At 38.0% G+C, this 12,960-nt stretch overlaps 1 protein-coding gene across 1 annotated transcript in view; it reads right to left on the bottom strand.

The window, feature by feature from the left end:
- MOXD1 (monooxygenase DBH like 1) overlaps nucleotides 1–12,960 on the bottom strand; it is an 89,741-nt gene that overhangs the window by 61,026 nt on the left and 15,755 nt on the right. The window contains exons 2-4 of the mRNA XM_066373212.1: nucleotides 7,228–7,374; nucleotides 5,044–5,211; nucleotides 4,829–4,912 (exon numbers count right to left, since the gene is read on the bottom strand). Coding sequence (XP_066229309.1) covers nucleotides 4,829–4,912; nucleotides 5,044–5,211; nucleotides 7,228–7,374 — 399 coding nt within the window. The remainder of the gene's footprint in view (nucleotides 1–4,828; nucleotides 4,913–5,043; nucleotides 5,212–7,227; nucleotides 7,375–12,960) is intronic.

Below are 12,960 nucleotides of genomic sequence, written 5' to 3'. Positions count from 1 at the left end.
CCATCTTCTTCTCTCTCCCTCTCTCTCCCCCTTCACTCCCTTTTCCTCTCCCACAGCCAGTGGCTTGATTAGTTCGAGCACTGCCCCCAGCACTGAGGAGAGTTTGGTTGGTCCCAGCTCATTAGCCTTAGGCATTAAAAATAGCTCCAGGCCCTGGCCGGTTGGCTCAGTGGTAGAGCGTCAGCCTGGCGTGTGGGGGACCTGGGTTCGATTCCCGGCCAGAGCACATAGGAGAAGCACCCATTTGCTTCTCCACCCCTCCCTCCTTCCTCTCTGTCTCTCTCTTCCCCTCCCGCAGCCAAGGCTCCATTGGAGCAAAGATGGCCCAGGCACTGGGGATGGCTCCTTGGCCTCTGCCCCAGGCGCTAGAGTGGCTCTGGTCGCGGCAGAGCAACGCCCTGGAGGGGCAGAGTGTCGCCCCCTGGTGGGCAGAGCGTCGCCCCTGGTGGGCGTGCCAGCTGTCTCTCCCCGTTTCCAGCTTCAGAAAAATACAAAAAAAAATAAAAAAATAGCTCCATACTTGAGTCTTGGCCACAAACCAGATTTCTGGGTGGATCCCCACGGGAATCTGTCCCACTATCTCTCTTCCTCTCACTAAAAATAATAATAATAATAATAATAATAATAATAATAATTCAAACATGCTTGCATATAAAGGTATAATAATTTTGGTATTTCTAAACAATGGTGACAAATCCCAAAGAAAAGGATTCTTTTGAATTTATAGCATAACTTTTCTATAAATCATCTGTTTTGTCAGTGAATGTCAAAATCACAGGCGTCAGTGGTAATGCATTGGTATTAAGAATGTAATAACCAAATATACTGTTACAAAATATTTAAAAGAAATGGAAAGTATTTTTACATGAGGATTTCTTTGAAAATTAATTTCTTTCAATATACTAAATAAATCTGCCAAAAGATACACAGGTTTGTTTGCCTTTAAGAAATACTATATTACTAAAAAAATAAATAGGAAATATCAGTAAGCCAAATACAGTTATACAAAGTTAGAATGGAAATATGGAAATGGGTAAAAATACAACCACTCAGTCAACAGTCAATAGCAAGCACCTCCTAGCCTGCCACATAATAAAGTGGAACAGAAGATGACACATGAAAAAAGAATGAGAACTGAAGAGGAGAGTCTGTGAAAATGCTATTTCCATCAGGGGAAAGAAATCACATCAATTAAAATACATTTTGAAATATTTCAGAGAAAAAAATATGGAAGAAGATATATTGACAGAGAAGAGATCATTCTATTGTCAAGTCATGTAGTATGAAATTAAGAATTCCCACAACTTACTAAGTTTAACCTTAAAATCTCACACAATTTTTAGAAAAACCCTCTATCACACTTGACATTTCAGAATGTGTCAATGCTCAAGTTCTGCATTTGATGGTGTCCTTTTAGTAAAAAGAATGGGTGGGGGGATAAATATAATGAAACTAGGCTGGGCTGCAATGTCCATTTAATTTAGTATCTACAGCCAAATGTTCATGCTATGTGTCTGGTACAGGAAAATCAATATTTGAATGACTATTTCATGAGTCTACAGTATTCTGGTTTCAAGGACATTTCATGGTTATTCAATGACGATTATGTTTAGATTTTCTTGTCCTAGAAAACATTCCCCAAATTAAATCATTCAGATCTACCAATGCCACCAACAGAAAAACATAGCAGTATCTAATTTCCTGGCAAGAAAGATGTTCTGTTTAGTAGCAAGCATAAAGCATAGCGTTTTCTTTCCTTCCTGTATCAATTGATGAAGAGAATGATTGACAATTTTTTGTTCACCTCAACTTCAGATTTCTCCACAGCAGTGAGTTCTCAAGATGGCCTCCTTGAATGACATGAGTGACAATCCACATTTTATTTGACACTCTGTGCCAAGTGTTGGCTGGTTTGGGATTCCTTAGCAACTCAGAAATCTAACAAGATGATTAACAGGTTAATGATTGTGTATTGCTAAAGATTTACCTAATTTTATTTAATTACTTTAACAAACACCGTGTGCCAGGAACTGTTCTAAATACTAGCAAATATTAAATTTCTTTGATTCTAATAGGTGTGAACTATTATGCCCATTTTCCAGATGAGAGATCTGAGATACAAGTAAGTAAACTATTTTCTGAGGTCACAACAGGTAAAAATAATCCTCTCTTAAATCTCAGCAACGGTCAAACTTTTAAGCATGATGCTCTATCCTTTTTTGGTTTCCAACCTGCTGCCTTTCCCTCAAATCCCCTTTGCTGGGGTAAAGAACTTCTACCCTTGTGTAGACCTCCAAACACTGCAAAAAAAAAAAAATGCTCCAAAGCCTTTCAAGTCATTGAGATCCCTCTTGATACTTAGCGCAGACAGCAATGAGGACCCAAAGACACCTAATTCTAAGCACACCCTTAGATAATAGATGCCCACATAGCTGACTATTACTCGGGCATACTTGTGATGAGAAATCTAGCTAAGAATTCTTAGATGAGGCCCTGGCCGGTTGGCTCAGTGGTAGAGCGTCGGCCTGGCGTGTGGAAGTCCCGGGTTCGATTCCCAGCCAGGGCACACAGGAGAGGCGCCCATCTGCTTCTCCACCCCTCCCCCTCTCCTTCCTCTCTGTCTCTCTTCCCCTCCCACAGCTGAGGCTCCATTGGAGCAAAGATGGCTCGGGCACTGGGGATGGCTCCTTGGCCTCTGCCCCAGGTGCTAGAGTGGCTCTGGTCGCCCCAGAGGGGCAGAGCATCGCCCCCTGGTGGGCAGAGCATTGCCCCCTGTGGGCGTGCTGGGTGGATCCCGGTCGGGCACATGCGGGAGTCTGTCTGACTCTCTCTCCCCGTTTCCAGCTTCAGGAAAAAAAAAAAAAAGAATTCTTAGATGAGATGCCAAACAAATGCCTATGTGGAGGGTCCGAATATGTACTGCCTTCCCTTACATGTAGACAATTATCTTTATTTCATTCATTTTAGTTGTTAGCATTAATAACAGCAAGAATAAAAATGTATTAGTGTAGGTGATTAAAGACTTTGCATTCCATCAACTAACATTTGCTGAAAAATGAATAAAGGACCTATTTTGTGAGATATTTGTTTTTATTTCTGAACATACGGTTTTATATATGTCCCTTGAGCAACATTCCAGTTAAATCTACTGCAGATGACACACAGTGATATATGACTCACAGTATATACAGGATGGGGCAAAAGTAGGTTTACAGTTGTTCATATGGAAAATAGTACAATAATTAATAAATAATAATACAAGATAAACTGTTTCACATATTCACAACTGTAAACCTACTTTTGCCTCACCCTGCATAACTGTAACACTTATTTCTGAGAGTTTTCCTTGGCATAGGAAAGGATTTAGGCACTGCATTAATATGTAAAGCTAGAATTTGCATTCCCCTTTCACAGGTAAGAAACAGAAAATTACATTGCACGGAGGTAAATGACTCATCTGCAGTCATACTGTTGGTGTCTTCTGATTCCAAAAATATTCCACAAATATTTAGGGTAACTTACTAATTCAATAAACATGTTCTCAACCTGCTCCTCTTGCCTAAGTAGTTATGAAACATTCTGTAAATGAGAAAGCAGATCTGTGTCACTGGGCAAATATACTAGAAATTAACAAATTTAAGTCACTTCATAGAATGTAGTTAGTGTTTGCATCTCTGCCAAAATGCTTTGAAGCTGGTAGGGAAAGTGTTATGAGAGGAAATCAGGGCCTACGGCGACTGTTACCCCAGAGCGACTTCCCTGAGAAACATCGTTAATTAAACAGTCAACCTGTGAATCGAACCCACATATTTTCTTCTTGATTCCACGTTCTACAAGTTTGATCCTTTCTCACATGTACACTGCTTCATTCCACAGTATGAGGGCTGACAGAAAGTTGGCAATGCTTGGTCTCCTGAATGTTTACAGTATTTAATATGTACCCTTTAAGTCTATCTTATTTTCTTCTATCTTAGTCCTGACTCCTACAATCTCACTCTGTAGGTTGAGGACCTTGGAAATCTTCAGCTACTGGTGGGACTGTCAACAATTCCTAGCCCAGAGCCAAGGACCCATGCTTTAAAATACTTGTTCATTCACTAACTCGAGGCCAAAATTTTGGGAGCTCTATCCCTGAGGGAGTAGGAGAGAATTACATGCCACAAGTAAACTGGGTTTATTTACTACACAATTCTGTATTTTTTTTAAAGATTTTATTTATTAATTTTAGAGAAAAGAGAGCCAGAGAGAAGGGGGGAGCAGGAAGCATCAACTCCCATATGCACCTTGACCCAGCAAGCCCAAGGTTTCTAACCAGCAACCTCAGCGTTCCAGGTCAATGCTTTATCTACTACGCTACCACAGGTCAGGCCCACAATTCTGTATTTTTTAAATTCTGCAGAAATTCACTAATTTTCTTGTTTCCCTAGTTTCAAAAAATACTGTAACTATTTTTTTTTTACAATATTCATTATTCTCAATGCAGCAGATATTCTCAAACAATTTTGGTATCGATATAATTTATCTATGCATAAATTCCAATTGTATAAGTGTTGTCTGAAAAATAACTGGAAGTGTTCAAATGCATCCTAAAACGTTTACCTTTAACACGTAAAATTAGGAGACAAAACCCCAAATACTAGCTACAATCCAAGCTTTCTCCCTAAATTCAGTAACTCAAGACTGTGTGTGTCAGATAAGTCAGTTCTTTGTTCTCTAAACAAATTTCATAGAATGAAAAATGATTTCTATGTATATTTTATCACTGTCATTTTAAGAACAATTTCTCCACTTATACAAATTAAGTTTGGCATATGAGTGAATCACGTACCTTTATTACATGATGCTTTTCTTGGAACATGGGAATCTTAAACATTTGGCACCAGTATGTTGTACCTTTGTTTGGGATGGGGACCTGTCTTAATAAAAAGGGGAGGAGAACACAAAGTCACATTCTCTTAACAAATAATTAAATACAAAAAGTAACAACTCTTATATACTTTCAATAAACCCATCCCTACAATGAGAAAACCTGAAAAAACTTACGTCTTGATTTACCAGGTCAAAGTACGATATGGCTGTGGATAACACACTGGTTTTCTCAGGATTCAACAACCGCAGACTCTTGGTGCCACGATTGGAGTTGTGGTACTTGGGACCATCCTCTCCCACATCTTCATGGGAATAGGCCCAGATCACTCTCACAGTGCTCTCCTGGTAGGCAGACATGGGCACAGATATGTCAGGAGAGCACTTATCTTACCACTGAGTTGAGTTTAAAGAACTCTATTTAAAGCAAGATATAGAAGTGAAGAAAAAAGAATAATAACCTTTGCAATTCTCAATATGCTCTCTAACACTGTGTAAATCTGATTAAATTGTTAAGTACCAAATAGACAAGAGTTGGGGGGGGGGGGGAGTTGTCTCTCTCAGCAGGCAAGAGAATGTATCCCTACACAGAGTGAGGGATGACTGAGGTGCTACCACCTTCCTGCACACAGGGACAGCAAATCACTGTCATTCTATCCCTCCAAACTAGCGACTGGAGGTTCCCAAGCAAATATTGTTGTTAAGCAGCAGGGAGTTTGAAAAATACAAACGTGTTTTAATGCCATGGACATTTTATGGAAAATAAATAGAATGAATTTTTTTTTGTATTTTTCTGAAGCTGGAAACGGGGAGAGACAGTCAGACAGACTCCCGCATGCGCCCCACCGGGATCCACCGGCATGCCCATCAGGGGCGACGCTCTGCCCCTCCGGGGCTTCGCTCTGCCGTGACCAGAGCCACTCTAGCGCCTGGGGCAGAGGCCAAGGAGCCATCCCCAGTGCCTGGGCCATCTTTGCTCCAATGGAGCTTTGGCTGCGGGAGGGGAAGAGAGAGACAGAGAGGAAGGAGGGGGGGGTGGAGAAGCAAATGGGCGCTTCTCCTATGTGCCCTGGCCGGGAATCGAACCCGGGTCCCCCGCACGCCAGGCCGACGCTCTACCACTGAGCCAACCGGCCAGGGCAATAGAATTAGAATGAAAATTAAAATTACTTTCCAGGTCAGAGTTTTTACTTTCACAGATACGAGCCCAGTTACATGTATGAATGTAAATAAAATGCAAATACAGGAGGAACTTCTGATTCTGGGTTTGTTTTCTAAGCTTGAGTCAAGCTAACAGTCATTTTATGAATCTTAGAACTTTCTAAGGAGTTAGCCTGCTATACATCTTGATTTTAGAAGTTCACCAAGATGAGTGAGTTACAAATCAGGTGAACTGCTTGCTGTATTCCAACTGGAGGCAGCACTGTCAGATGAAACTGGGTTCCATTAAGCAACCAAGAGAAATTGCCCAAAGAGCGGCCACGCAGCGTGAGGGTTTGCTGTGGTATAAGGATTTGTTCAGTCCTTCCACAGGTAAAGGTGTCTTTGCCAGATCTTTGTAATAAGAACTTTGAAAACGAATAATAAAGCAAAAGTTACTTATTTTAAAAGCTATATTCTTTCTTAATAGGTCAAATGACTATAATTATTATTCCAATTAAAGTATAATTGCACTGTATGTTACATAAAAAGTGATCCAGGTCTTTGCATGTGATTTTTTTCTTCTTTTACGCTTTAAGTTGCACGTTAATCAAAATAGCTTCAGATTTTTGCAGTTCTATTTTTAAAGCTTTGATTTACCAAATAAAAGAAATAATTTTATTGGCCCATACAAGTGAAAACTTCCGAAGTGCCATATGAATATGTAGTCTCTATTTAATTTGCATATGCATAAAGATAATTACTTTTTGCATGAGGTCCGAAGATAAGAAATGTTGTATAACATGTTGATAGGCCATTTTAATCAGTTTACTATTCATTTTGATTTTAGAGGTTTGCAAAGATGAATCAATTACAAATCAGATGAATTATATCAGGTACCGTACTTTTCTTTGCTGTAACACATTTCTTCCAATCTTTATCTATTATCTATTTTAAAACATTTTGTATAAGTCAAATCATACACACTTTAAACAGCTCTTCAAAAGTTTAGATTCACACAAATATTGCCTTTATGGATCCTTACAATCTTAGAATTTTTTGTGTGGGTGATAAATAAAATTCAAAAACACTCGCCCAAAGACCATGTCATTTTGTTACCAAATGTTATTTGTAAATATGTGTTTGTTTTATTCTGTAAAGGGTTTCACAACTGTAACTGTACAAGTTACTCATGCACACATTCACTGAGAGGCTCCTCACCGTTATGGTCTTGTCATGTATGTCACATGTGTGCAGTTTTCTGGTAAATTCAATTACGGTGTGTGTGCTATTTTCCATGGCGTATTCTAGGTGGTAGTCTTGCTGATCGTCTTTTTTCAACTCTCTATCTTCATTAGTAAAATAATCCTGTGGAAAATATGAAAAGAAGAAAAATCAGGATATCCCAAATTCAGAAGAAAAAGAATTTAAATTAAGAGTATTTATAAGACCTTAAAAAACTGACTCTGGGTTTGCCTCTTACAAAATCCTGTCTCAGCAATCATTTTTTAAGTCCTGACAATTTCTCAGGGGCTAGAGGATCCCAAATGGAGAATCAATTCCCTAGGAAACTGCTCTGTCTTTCAACTTCTGGCCCCTCAGGAAAAGATGGTATTTATAATACTATAAAGCATCAAAAAAGATGAAACATTTGAGTTCACTGAGTACTTTTCATTTTTATGCAAATGAAGAGGAACTTCCACTGTGAAATTGCTTGTCCCGAATGAAATAACTAGTTTGTGGCAAAGCAAGAACCAGCCCTAAGGTTGGCACCTTTTCTACTATTTCTCCAGCTGGACTTAAGCCCCATTGTTAAGATGATAGGTTGTGTCAGTATGAGCTTTAATGCATATGCTTATTATGAGATGCATAAAAAATAAGAAGATAAATGAAACTAGCTGATTTACAAGGTATTGAAAAATGAGGGAAGGTTTGTTTTTGTTGATCAGCTATAACTTTTTCAAATGACTAGGAGCTGACACCCAGCTCTCCTTAAATGCCCTGAAGAACTGTTCAAACTGTGAGCTTTTGTTCTAACATGAGCAAAACAGAGATAATATCTAATGTACCCTCTTTTATGGATTTTTGAAAAATAAATCAATGAAATAGCATATACGGGGCAAAAATGCCTATCATGGTTAGTGTCCATTTAATATTATTTTCTTCTCTTGTCTAAAATATAGTTTGTATGGCTAAATATAATATAGTAACATAATAATAAACATTTCAACAGAAAAAAAATAAATAAATAAAATATAGTTTGTTTGTTTTTTCCAAAATATTTCCCTATGCTTTTTACCATTAGTTTATTATGCTGAGAGTTATAAAAATCATGTTGTTAATTTTCACCATTTATAGACTCTAATTTTGCCTTAATCATACTAATTTTTCAGTATATGATGATACTTCATTTTTGATAAATTACGGCATTGATTCAGAATATGCATACTGAAACGTGTGAATAGTTAGTAAAACATAACTTACACTAAAATTACATTTGAAGAAATAATTGCTGTGCTTGGGAAAGAAAATACAGTACATAAGAAAAAGAAAACCTTAAGCCCTGGCCAATTGGCTCAGTAATAGAGTGTCTACCTGGTGTGTGGATGTCCCAGGTTCGATTTCTGGTCAGAGAATACAGGAGAAGTGATCATATGCTTCTCTTTCCCTTACCTCCCCCTTCTCTCTCTCTTTCTCTTCTCCTCCCACAGCCATGGCTTGATTAATTCAAGCACGTTGGCCCCGGGCACTGAGGATGGCTCCATCCAGCCTCTATCTCAGGTACTAAAAATAGCTCAGTTCTGAGCATGGCCCCACATAGTCAGAGCATCAGCCCCAGACAGGGATTGCTGGGTGGATCCTGGTCAGGGTGCATGTGGGAGTCTGTCTCTGGATCTCCCCTACTCTCACTTAAAAAAAAAAAAAAAAAAAAAGAACCTTAAATCATCAATAAAGATCACACTCAAATGGATGACATTTGAATTTTTTTTTTTAACAGAGTCAGAGAGAGAAAGTCAGGGGAGGAATAGATAGGGATAGACAGACAGGAAAGGAGAAAGATGAGAAGCATCAACCATCAGTTTTTCGTTATGACACCTTAGTTGTTCATTGATTGCTTTCTCTCTCATATGTGCCTCGACCGCAGGCCTTCAGCAGACCGAGTAACACCTTGCTCGAGCCAGTGACCTTGGGTCCAAGCTGGTGAGCTTTTTGCTCAAGCCAGATGAGCCTGAGCTCAAGCTGGTGACCTCAGGGTCTCAAACCTGGGTTCTCCACGTCCCAGTCCGATGCTCTAATCACTGCGCCACCGCCTGGTCAGGCAACATTTGAAATTTTTATTCTTAGTACCATTTTAAGGTAGTTATGAAATGTATGCAAATTTGACATCTGGGGTCCCAGATCTAGACATTGTTCAAACCCCACGTTATTGGCAATACCCAGAGCCTAACTAACTGTTTCACCCTGGTAACAACTACATCTTATTGAGAAGATACTATGCATCAAGCCTCCTTAAGCATTTAACATGTATTAACTCATTTGATCTTCATCTGGAATCTCTAAGATAGAATTGTATCACAACTGAAGACACTGAAGCACAAAGAGGTTAAGCATCTTGCCAAGGAGAACACAGCTGGTCAGCAGTCGGAAAGCCAATATTCACATCCAGGCATCTGCTCTACACTTCTGGAAAAGTATGGGTTAGTTCATTTTTCTGTCTGCAGAAAATATATTGGTTTTTCACATAAAATATTACTTTTCTTACTGCTAAAGTTAAGATTTGTCAAAAAAGAAAAAGAAATCTGACAATCAGTTGTAACTGTGAAAGCAATTCAAATGAAAACTATAAAACTATGATTCTCCCACTTTTAATTACATAGATTTTCAATATGTAAATGAAACAACAGGGTCTATGGTCAACAAGGAATTTAGATAAACTAACTATGCTTTTATACTAAGCTCACATTTCATTACATGAATCAAGCAATCACAGTTTTTGCAAACAAAAAGAATACAATACAAAATATAATCAGTTCAAAGAGAAATATAATTATCTTAGTCTTACAAATATGTCTCTAAAACCATTAGTCCCACAAAATATCCAGCTGGCTTGCCAATTTTCCATTCATTCTATTTCCAGTCACCAATACCAATTCCTTCCAGCTATTCTACTTCTGGCTTTTTTCACTATGAGAAAGAAAATGGGAGAAACTTCACTGAGGTCTTACTAAAAGTTCTTGCATTTATCAGCTCTGTGTAAATCACCGAGTGTTCAATATTGAGAAAAGACAGCTGCCAAATATGTTAAGGCTCTAGACTCCTGGAAAAATGTGATTGTCTATAAAAGTTGCTATCTTCAACCTTCATGAGGGAAAAGTTGAATGGATTTGATTAAAATTAAAATGGAAATGCGAAACATCCTAACCACCACAGTAATTCTATTACAGTTTTTTTCCAAATTTTCCAATTTTTTAAGCCTATTTGGAAACATACCTTCAGAGTAGCTATCCAAGTAATATTATTAGTTACATGTCTACTTCAGCCGGGCCCTTATTAATGCTTGACTATCCATATTACTGTCTTGTTTTCTTCTCAGGATACCTCCCTGTACAAGCTGCCTCTCACTTTATTGAGAGGATTTCAGTTATAATCTGGAAGAGCTCACATCCTGCCTTCTTTCTGTCCTAAATAATATCTACTTTATGAAATCATAAAATGCATTCAAACCAAAAGAAAGTCTAAAGAGAAAATTGAAACAAAGTGCAGATGGAACAAATAGAAAACAAATAGATGTAAATGAAATGAAAGAGACATCAAAAGGTTAATAATATTATGCACACCCTGATGCATAAAGCTTGGATAATTTAGATGAGAAACAGGCAAACTCCTCAAAAGACACAAGCCAGAAACTTGTTCAGAAAAACAAACACTCTAAATCAGTGTTTTTCAATCATCAGTACACGGACCAGTCCATCAGAAGTTTTGTGTTCACCCATGAAAAAGTTAACCACCCTAATGTTGTATGAAGATTATAGACCCAATGATCTTAGTTAAATTTGCTTACTGTCAGGGTTATTTCATCCACAGTGGTTCCCCAAATAATTCTATTTTCACTGGTCCCCAAAACTAAAAAAGTTGAAATCCACTGCTCTAAATAGCCTTATAATCATTGGCAAAAACCTTCTTATAAGGAAAATTCTAAGCCAAAGTACTTTCACTTGGGATTTTATCAAATATTTAAGGAAGAGATAGTATCAATCCTTCACAAATTCTTCTAGGAAAGAAACAAAGAAAGGGCACTTCTCAACTCATTTTTTGATGCTAGTATTTTATGATACCAAAAAAGACATTACGAGAATATTTACAGATCACTCTCTCATGGGCCTGTCTACATGCAAATTTTCTTAAATATCTATATTGGCAAATATCCCCTCATTTTTGTGAGCAGTATAGAACTGAGTGATATAAAAAAAAAGGAGGATAATATATCATGACCATGGAGAGTTGGTTTAACATTAGAAAATTATCAATGCAAATCATTGCATCAAAAGTCTAAAAAAGAAAAACCGTACAATCATCTTGATAAATATAGAAAACCATTTGAAACATTCATTTATGGTTAAATATCTCAGTAAACTGGCAATAGAAAGGTCCTGCCTCAAACTTCTAAAGGGCATCCAAAAACCTTACAGGTAACATCATTCTTAATGATGAAAGACTGAATTCTTCCCCTCTAAATTTGGAAACAAGTCCTGGGAACAAGACAAGGATGTCCACATTCCTCACTTGGAGAAGGCTCCACTGTTAATTGCCCGTCTCTGATCATTGGTCTCTGTCATTCCCATCCCCTAACATGAATATCAAAGTTTCTCTATGACACTATACTCCTCTGTCTTCCTATTTCTTCCTTTGGGAATCTCATTTACTCTAAGAGTTTCTCATCATCGCCTTATTCAGTATCACATGTCCAAAAGTCTATTGGATACCTTCATGGAAGTCTCACTGTCATATCAAAAGCAATCTATCCAAAATCATGTTCACTTTTAATCAATAAGACCAGTTTTCTTGATTTTCTTTCCTTATACTGCCATTCTCCCAGCCATCCAAATTTAAAACCACAGTCTTGAACTTCTTCCTCTATTATTCACAACTTCACAGATAGTCCCTGTTCCTATTATGTCTTACTTTGAAAAAATAAACCTTTGACTTCTACTGCATTATGTCTCCTCTCTCCTCTCAGTTCAGACTTGATCACCTACATGTTTCTGTCAAGCTCGTCCTTCAAATCACTCTGTGTCAATACATTTTATTCAACAGTATACAGTACAGAGTTCTATAATTTAGATTCAAGTTTCTCTAAAATTTAGCTTGCCTTGGTTTTCCAGGATGTCTCTCATTGATCTCATTATCTATTTACTATTCCCCTTAAATACTCTGCCTTTTCCCAATTCTTTGCTTTTGTTCACGTTGCGCCTCTTTATCTCCCCTGCTTTCCTCACCCCACTGAGATATCCTCTCCACTAGCTCCACCCATTGAAACACTTCCTTCTCTTCCAGACTCATGATGACTCTATCTCCTCTACACAGTTTCCTTTCCTCATTCTGAATGGATGTGATCATTCACTCTGAGTCCTTATTCCTCTACCTGTATTCCCATGTAGCATGCAATATATTCTAGACACAGAATCATCTTCTCAACCATGTGGTAACTGCCTAAAAATAGAAACCTAATCTTGTTAATCCATTATAATTTTGTAACTTTAGAATACTAATTTACATTTACATTGTAAATAGAACAAAAGGAGGGAGACAACAGATTATTTTCTCCCTTGCTCTCAATTGTATTTACATATGGTTAAGATCGGATGTGGAATGTGTTTAACCAGATGCTAGAATGAGTTTGGGTCTGCATGATCTACCATGCAAACACATCTGGCACTGAGCTCTGGGGATGTT

This window comes from Saccopteryx leptura, chromosome 3 (genome assembly GCF_036850995.1).
Source record: "Saccopteryx leptura isolate mSacLep1 chromosome 3, mSacLep1_pri_phased_curated, whole genome shotgun sequence".
Taxonomy (NCBI): Eukaryota; Metazoa; Chordata; class Mammalia; order Chiroptera; family Emballonuridae; genus Saccopteryx; species Saccopteryx leptura.
The sequence above is the reverse complement of the archived record's forward strand: the minus strand, read 5'-3'. Positions and strand labels throughout refer to the sequence as shown.